The sequence below is a fragment of the Saccostrea cucullata genome, unplaced genomic scaffold (genome assembly GCF_032062105.1).
Source record: "Saccostrea cucullata isolate Sc308-1 unplaced genomic scaffold, CSIRO_AGI_Scuc_v1 ctg130, whole genome shotgun sequence".
Taxonomy (NCBI): domain Eukaryota; kingdom Metazoa; phylum Mollusca; class Bivalvia; order Ostreida; family Ostreidae; genus Saccostrea; species Saccostrea cuccullata.
The window spans coordinates 163,829-172,990 of NW_026939106.1; the positions used below are offsets into that span (position 1 = coordinate 163,829).

The following is a 9,162-nucleotide window of genomic DNA, read 5'->3' on the forward strand; positions in this document are numbered from 1 at the left end:
ATAGGAATATTCTGTATTATGATGCAGTAACTAAAGTTCGTGTGTGAGAAATTTGTTTTGAATTTTTATTTTCTTCGAAATAAGCGACAAAATGAATGCAAGTTTCTCATTATGGTAATCAATATGTTCAATATTCCCGTTCATTCAGTTTTAGCCTATACGAAATGATAGATCTTTATTTGTCATTGATAAAAGTAAAGTTATGCCAAATTTTATCATGATAGCCTTGTCGAATCAAACTATGTTCAAAAGGTCCATAGCTTTAAGTTTCAACAGTTTCTCTTGGAAACTTGCACACTTTTACAATTTAAGCCTACATTTAAATCTCTGGGGAATATTTTTACATTTGAAGGAATTTCGTTAATCTGTATGCAGTGTTGCAACCACTATTGAAATAACGACCACTATTGAAACAAATTATATCAATAGTGGTTGAGAGTGCATTTCAATAACACACATAGGTAATAACCACTATTGATATACGACCACTATTGAAACTAGAGGTACGGTGAGCAATGAGTTCACTAAATGATACCCCCGCCTCCCATAATGTCCATGTGTTGCTATATATTGTTTTACGGTAATGTGTAAAGAGGGATAACTCGTCCTATCAAATGTTATCCAGAAGCTTCTATATGTGACGTCATAGGTAAACATATAATGGCAATGTCCATGTTTTGCTATGGGAAACCTAAAATACGTGTCGAATAATAAAGTAAAATATGAGGTGCACAATGGCAATATGTAATAAAGATTCTGTGAAAGTTTCATTAAATTTCACTAGTATAAGAGGAGTAACGGATAAGAGATAAAGCGTAACAGACGGACGGACGGACGTACAGACGGACGGAAATCCCTATTATTATATACCCTCCCACTTTTCAAGCGGGGGGGGCGGGTATAATAATTATTTCAATAGTGGTTGAGAGTGCACTTCAATAACAAACATAGGTAATAACCACTATTGAAATAATCATTTCAATAGTGGTTGAGAGTGCACTTCAGTAACACATAGGTAATAACCACTATTGAAATACGACCACTATTGAAATAATTATTTCAATAGTTGGTGAGAGTGCGTTTCAATAACAAACATAGATAGTAGCCACTATTGAAATACGACTAATATTGTTGAAATGATTATTTCAATAGTGGGTGAAATTCATTTCAGTAACAAACATAAGGTGCAACCACTATTGAAATAATGTTCACTTTTGAAATAAAGATTTCAATGTGAATTAAATTATTGATTCCAATAGTGCATTGAACAATGAATCCAATATATATTGAAATAATTATTTCAAAAGTTGCTGACGCGGTGAAAATTTTCTTTCAATACTGGTAGCATTTCAACAGTGGTTGAAACCTATGGTTACCATATTGAAATGTACTCTAACCCACTATTGAAAAATTATTTCAGTAGTTCTCGTATTTCAATAGTGATTGAAACCTATAGTTAATATATTGAAATGCACTCTCACCCACTATTGAAATAATTATTTTAATAGTGATTGTAACCTATGTTTGTTATTGAAATGCACTCTCAACCACTATTGATATAATTATTTCAATAGTGGTCGTATTTCAGTAGTGGGTACTAACTATTTTGCTATTGAGATGCACTCTCAACCACTATTGATATAATTATTTCAATAGTGGTCGTATTTCAATAGTGGTTACTAAAAATGTTTGCTATTGAAATGCAATCTCAGCCACTATTGATATAATTATTTCAATAGTGGTCGTATTTCAATAGTGATTGATAACTATGTTTGCTATTGAAATGCACTCTCAACCACTATTGATATAAATATTTCAATAGTGGTCGTTATTTCAATAGTGGTTGCAACAATGCAGTCTGTAATGAAGCATGATAGGATTCAACTTAAAAGTAATATAAGTTTCAATATAAGAAATAGAGCATCAAACCCACCATTTGTTATCTTCCTATAAGGATGTTTAAATATGTTGGACCTGGTCATAATTCACTGCTTCGTTTGGAGATATAGACTTTATCAAGATGGACTGCATATTTATTATCAAGTCCTTAGGAAAACGGCGCTCAGATCAATACTTAAGATATTTCTGTCTTTCAGATTCCCCACCGGAGCCTTCACCAGGTACGATACTAAATATTTCTGATGCTATTTTGGTAATTACAGCCAACACAGGTATCGTTTGGGTTTGTTGTTATTCTCAGTAAAGGGGATTTGCTTTAATTGCATCGGTCCTACTTTGTACATTTTGGCGCTTTGGAAAACTAGAACTAAATAAAGTCACATTCAAGTTTCAAGTATGTGTTCGTTTATTTAATATATTGCATATTTTAACACTATAAATGACATTTTAGGATAATAAACATAACACAATGTTTAAAATGTTGAGGTAAAACGTTTTTGAATTGCAAATTCTTCTTAAGAATTTTGAAAGGAAAATCTGTAATAATATTGCATAATTGAATAATGGCTACTAAGCTGAAAATATGCGAAAATAAACATGAATACAACACAAATAGGGTGAAAATCTCTGTATTTTTACATGACAAAAATTCCCCATGTAACACTGAGATCTTCATTCACAGGCTTGACATTAACAGGAAAAACTATTGTCAATCATAATGAACGTATCAACCTCACATGTTTGGTTAAAGGAGAAAGTCGTGCACCTGAAGATGTGGACTGGTTTTTTAACGGTGTGAAAATAGTCCCTGGTAGCAGCAGATGGCGTAATAGGGTTTACATCACGCGAGAACGGGAACCTTACAAACGAGAGTTTAAAAGTCATCTAATCATCGACAACAGTCGTTTCAGTGACCGGGGTGTGTTTGTGTGCAGAGCTAGTGCTGATCTTGTGGAGAGCGAGTCAGTCACTATTCTAGAGGGTGAGGACAATTATTTATCTTGCGAATACTTTACCGATTAATAATTTATTATTCAGGAAAGGCAGTTGAGATCTAATTCAGTTTCGGTTTCCTCTTTCCAAGTATTCATAATAATCTAATACAATACTTATCAATTATCAGTTTTGAAGAAATTTTGCTGCATTCATCGGTTTAACGTTTATCCTATTGGGTGGGTGGGTGGGGGGGGGGGGCATGAATTGAACAATTTTGAATCTTTACTACATGGAGTTGCTTGCATATACATGTATTAGGTTGTGTAATTGTTGTCCTTTTTGCTACCGAATCTTAGCTCTTCACTTACTCCCACAGACTCTGCTACATGTATATACTTAGTAACACATCCATGTGCTGTGCATGTACATGTATCTAAAATATATACATTTGTGGTATCTCTCCATTATATAAACATACAGAGATAAAATATCTTCAATTCTGTATGAAGTTTGTCAGAGGTCAGAGGTCAATACGTGACCTAATCACACGGCGCAATAATATCTACCGGTACATAAATTATAAAACGACCTGCTCTACTTGCTTTTCATGTATAAAAATGAATACAATAAGCAAGTAAAATGATAATTATTTTATTTTATATGTAAACAAGTATTTCATACAGTTTTTGGGCTATCGATTCAACCTGTGTACATAGAGAAATCTAGGAGCCTAGCGTTCGTTTACATTTTTCTTCACTTTTGTCAGCTTCACAGTCTCTAACGTTCATCCGTTATTTTTTGGATAGACCTTTGGTTAAATTTTCATGATAAACTTTTATTTTATCTTTAAATTTTACTCACGATAAATATTTAAATCTGTTGGAAGTTACAATCATGCCATGAACAGCTGCCAAACACCTCGGCGTTTTCGTAGTTCAATGTAAAGCTGTCGCCAGTGTCTCCGTGTTTATCAGTGTTTTACGATAAGTATGCCTTTAGTTACTGAAACCGTGGAATGATTTTGATCAAATTGCAAATTAACTGGCTCGGACAAGTGTCTCAATCCATCGGATCCATCCATCCCTATCCAGCGACCGAAATTCCTCCAACTTTTTAACATCAAACTTCGGACGTGTTTCTTGTGTCTTTTCAGCATCGATTATCATTTTTCATGAATAAAATATTCCCAGACAACAATCTGTTCACTATTACTGATCACAAGTAGCCTTTCACAAAATATTCCCTTCGAAATAGATTCCTTAGCAGGCTCCTAATGAATTCGAAGCGTAACCGCCATGCAAGCCGATTTACACCTTGCGTCATTTTTCAAAATCTACGACGGACGGTTAGTGCAATAATTTAAATTCGAAAATATTTAATTGTCCATCTCAAATGTATATATAAGTAATAAATAACAAGTTTATAAACTTCAATGGGAATTGAAGTGGGTCGGTACGCGATCAAATCTTCTGAGAAGGCCTTCGGCCTTCACAGGATTTGATCACGTGACCGACCCACTTCAATTCCCATTGAAGTTTATAAACTTGTTATTTATTTCTTAATTATGGTCTTGTCTGCCACAATATACATAAAATTGACTTAAAAAGTAGGCTTATGCCCTGTAAAAAAATGATATATACGTACATATATGAATGTAACATGACGTCACTGGACTATACGCGTCCCTTGAGTCGCCATAAGCCTTTTATCCAGTACATATTGAACCTCGTGTACTGAATTCACGTCAAGCAAGTCTTTGTTAGGACAAAACTTAATCAAAACAATATGTGTGGACTCTCTGAACTTTGATAAATTCTAGTCCTCTAGCTATGTCTTAAGGATGTTCTATGGCAATTTACTTTTAGAAGGATTCAAACTCTACCCCCACGTCAGTTTATGTAATCCAAAGCATTCCATAATTGTAACCATTTGCGCAAACACAACTTTTTGTTCTGGAAAGATTTTAGATTATTTATCGTGTTTGGTGTATTAAAGAAATTGCCACTGTATTTACTTTTAATAATAAATAAATATGATAAACAAAAAGGTTTTGCCTTCGTGCGTTTGAATTTGTTTGAACTCTTATGCAAAAGAAGTTATTCTCTTATCACACTCCCCGTAACGAAAATTTTCATTTTCGTCGTCTTCATCGAAGCTCAAGGTTATTGTCGAGTTTGGTCTGAGTTAACTTGTTTAATTCTTGATAGTCGATAGAAGTTACTTCCTTACTTACCGATTCCTCTTCATGCTTTGAGGTCACCCGCGTGGCGCAGTGGTTAGAGCTACTGTTGTAGAGTCTCAAAAGTAAGGAGTTGATCCTTACGTAACAGGTTCTAATTCCACTTTGTAGACCTGTCCTTCAGGTGAGACCGTATAAACCGAGGCCCCGTGTCGAAGTAGATGCTTGGACGAAAAAGATCCATTACTGCTCAATGGTCGTATGTGCCGAGAATAGGACAAATTTTGCAGCTTTCAACCGGCAAGCGGTGGCGTCTCCATATGAGTGAAAAATTCTCGAGAGGGACGTAAAATCAACATACAATCAATCTTGCTTTGAGCACTTAAGGCTTGCACCGAGGACCTCCATCTCTGTGTGTCTGCTGACATCGACTGTACAATGCCCCAAGTCCATCACTGATCTTTTATTTTTTTTTCTACTGACGTCAAAAGAAGTTGAAATTGTTCCATTGACGTTAAACATTCTTGATTAAGGGATTTGACCTGGTTAGCTTATAGAACAGGGTAGTTAATGAACAGTGATGTATGAGAAATAGGGAAACTTTAATGATTAAATTTTCATGTCCCAACTCAAAGGGATGCTTTCAATGTGCAATCGTCTCTAACTGTATATGATGCGATATATTTTTTAAATAATTTGCATGAGGTTATTCAATTTAATAGTTTGAAATGTCTCTAATTCTTTTTAATTAAGATAGGGAAAAGTACAAAGCACAATTTATTTTAAATTATTTAAAAATAAATTATCTTTTCAGCTCCGACTCTAAAGCCCAAGAAGAATAGAGATGTCACAGGCAATAGTAAGTATTTACTTGAGAATATAGTATACACTTATCCACTGGGTGTGAGTGGGATAGCTCTTTTATTAAACCCGCGACAGGGAACTATTCCCCGAGGGCTTGCCCGAGGTGAATAGTCCCTGTTAAGGGTTTGATAAAAGAGCTATCTCACTCAAAACCAGTGGGTAAGCGTTTTATTATACTGATGTATTATATAATTTCTGAGGTTTGAAATTTTTTGGAGTAAGATAATACTGCAAGAATAATCTGAAATCCTGATAATGTCACAATGCTACTGAAGTCATTATGACATCATCAGTCAATAGATTTATCGCTGGAAATAAAAATTTGGAGGCAAAAATTGCATAAAAATTTTCCGAGGGTGGATAGCAAAAACTATACCCCGTGGTATAGCTTTGCTATGCGTGAACTGTAAAAGATAGTTATTTTACCTTCTTAACTTAATATAGGAAACATTTTAACAGAAGTGTAATAATGTCTTTTATATGTTGCAGGCTACTGTATTAAAATCAGTGTAGATTTAAGTCTTACCAGAATCAATTGTTTAGACGTTTTAGTTTTTAGCCGGGCTTATTGCTCAAAGAGCAATTGCCGGCTTATGTGATCCTGTTCAAGGCAGGATGTTGACCCCATAGTCGCCATTACGTGCAAAAATATAGTTCTTACTCTCAACCGCTTTTGAGATAATACAAACGCTAAATAAAGCAACAAAAATAAAACGAAGTTTTATCTATATAAAATAAACATTAGTAGTAATGACTTCGAAAACTTCATAAGTCAAAGAACATAGTTCATTAGCGTAAGGATTTTTAATAATCAGTGTTATCGTAGTCGTTTACCCATACGAGGAAAAGCAGGAGAGGGAACCAGACTGGCCTGTTTGTTTACATTCAGCTGCGGTACCAGATTAATTCTGATTCTGACAAAATAGGATTGAAAAACTCACTGTCAGTGTCTTATCATTTATATTGATAGTTTTAAAATAATTTTTTCATCAGAATATAAACGTGATTCATGTAAGAAATTCATTCTACTCTGTAAATGAGCCCGGCTCTCTGTACTTCTGAGTACTTTGATTTGTGAACCCTGTCTTCGTTAACCCATTGTGGTTGACTATAACAAGCTATACACAGAACAAATGTTCTCCAGATCAGGGCTTTGTGTTGCTGTGACATCACTTTAATTCGTGGGAATAAATATTCGTAAGCAAATAATTTGACTTTTTCGTGAGGATGTTATTTCGTGGGTGAGAATAACGGGCTCAAATAAAACACACGTAAGTTGCCTATGAAGAATCCTACAACCACCCTACCTTTAAATAGCGCCCTTCACATGCTAGTGTCCCAAACACCATAACTATATCAACTAGATATCTATAATAAATTTTGTACCTCCGTATATATGAACCATGTTTAAATATCAAAGTAATCATAAACTGTAAAAATCAGTGATTCTCGCAGAAGTCCAATTCTTGTAAAAGTTTGATGTAGGTTTGCCATTGATTGGCATTGGTTATCCAGTAAATTCCAAAGTCACTTCTAGTTGTCTGACAGTTGCACCTAAAGTAATTGAAACATGTATTCTGCTATCGCTTAAACATCTCATCAATTTTCCTGCACTTTAAAAATCTTTTAACGAGTTTTTTTTTACGTATGCAGATATGAAGGCATTTTTTATTTGACGCCTTCTCAAATGTGGTTCTAGTGTGATGGTCTCATTGGTAAAATAAACTACATTTGCAGTATCGCCATAGGCACACATACGACTGAAGTTGGAACAATAGAATAATGTTGATGGACAGGTGTGAAGTTTTACTTTACTATGTCTTTTACAGATCACGGAAAGTTCGTTTCGGATCGAAAGAATGGTTCAAGCAACTCGTTGCAAAGTTCTTGTGTTCATTTAACATTAATAATTCAATTGATAGCACTAACATGGACTAGTTGACACGAGCTGTTTTTTTCATGAAAAAAGTGCCTTCGTCTGAGCAAAAAAGGGACATCAACATTCGTCCATTTTCTCCACCCACCTGTATGCCGAGCCCGAGGTATAAAGGATGCTGTCCCGCCGTGGTGGTTTTCATTCAAGTGATCAAGATTCTGGATTTATGAAATATTTATGCGCTTTTCAATCAGGATTAGTGTTTTTACTGCCAGTTAAGGTGCGAACTCAGCAATGGCAGGGTAATTACATGTGAACGGAAATGTGTACTTTTGAAGTGTTTTTGTTGCGCTTTCATTCAAGTCCAAACCCTACCATAGAGGGAATTTTTAATCATGAATTTGAATGAACTGTCTATATTTCATTTTTTTATGTACATAGACTCATTAAGATTGTTGTTTATATTTTTCGCACATCATTCCATTTCAATGTGACATTTTATAAATAATTCATGATGATGAATACCAACATCTGGTTCGAAACAGCACTACAGACCCTTGTGTATTAATGTAATGGATTTTACAGTCGAAGTGATGTACCCATTGACAATACACAAGCATCAAAGTTCTCAAAAATAAATTAAAACATTAAAAATTTATGGCAAGGGTAAAATATAAGTTAAGATAAACAGTATTAGATAATTACATATGAACAAAACTGAACAGCTATCATTTACAGAACAGTAATTTTTTTTGACAAGTTTGTACATAATGAAATTGGCATATAAATATTGTGTGTATAATATATTCTAAGCAGACATGCATTGAGAAACTAATTAATTCTTCTTGTGGGGGAAAAAGATTTATAGTTCATGTAAAATAAACAACAATAATTATAAAACTAAATTTAGTTCATCCTTAATCCTGAGAGTAGACGTACTGTTGTAATTGAGAATCAAAGTACTTGTTTGAACTCTTTCAAAATAAAAATGTTAATTTTAGAATTGTAACTTATTTCCAATCTGAACAAAAATGTATACATGCAGAAAAAAGCGTAGATTTTCTGAATTAGAGAGTGTCAGGTGCAGATGATGCTTCTATAGAACCAGACAGTTTTGCCTATGGGGTAGAAATCGTCATGTTATGATTCGTCCTTCACAAGTTAATTAACAATCAGTCTCGAATACATTATTTCGTAGAGAAACATATGTATCATAAGCATAATAAGAATTTAAGTTTTCCATTTTTTGTCGAAACATTACGATATTTGGAAAACTTCTAAATTGCACATTTGTTGTCCTGGTAACAAAGATTTGGAAAAGAAATCTGATTGTTACTAGAAACTAGTATTTTTCAAATCTAGTTTTGTAATAGATTCTTTTCAAAGTTGACACAATAGAATCTAGTAA

The 9,162-nt window shown here is 34.1% G+C and overlaps 1 protein-coding gene across 2 annotated transcripts in view; it reads left to right on the forward strand.

Moving 5' to 3' along the window:
• The window catches only part of LOC134252247 (basement membrane-specific heparan sulfate proteoglycan core protein-like), a 32,095-nt gene extending 23,240 nt beyond the window's left edge, over positions 1-8,855 (forward strand). For both annotated transcript variants that reach the window (XM_062734675.1, XM_062734676.1), the window contains exons 5-8: positions 2,097-2,120; positions 2,582-2,881; positions 5,829-5,873; positions 7,708-8,855. In XM_062734675.1, the coding sequence (XP_062590659.1) occupies positions 2,097-2,120; positions 2,582-2,881; positions 5,829-5,873; positions 7,708-7,820 (482 nt within the window). In that variant the 3' untranslated portion in view covers positions 7,821-8,855. The remainder of the gene's footprint in view (positions 1-2,096; positions 2,121-2,581; positions 2,882-5,828; positions 5,874-7,707) is intronic.
• Positions 8,856-9,162: the final 307 nt, after the last annotated feature.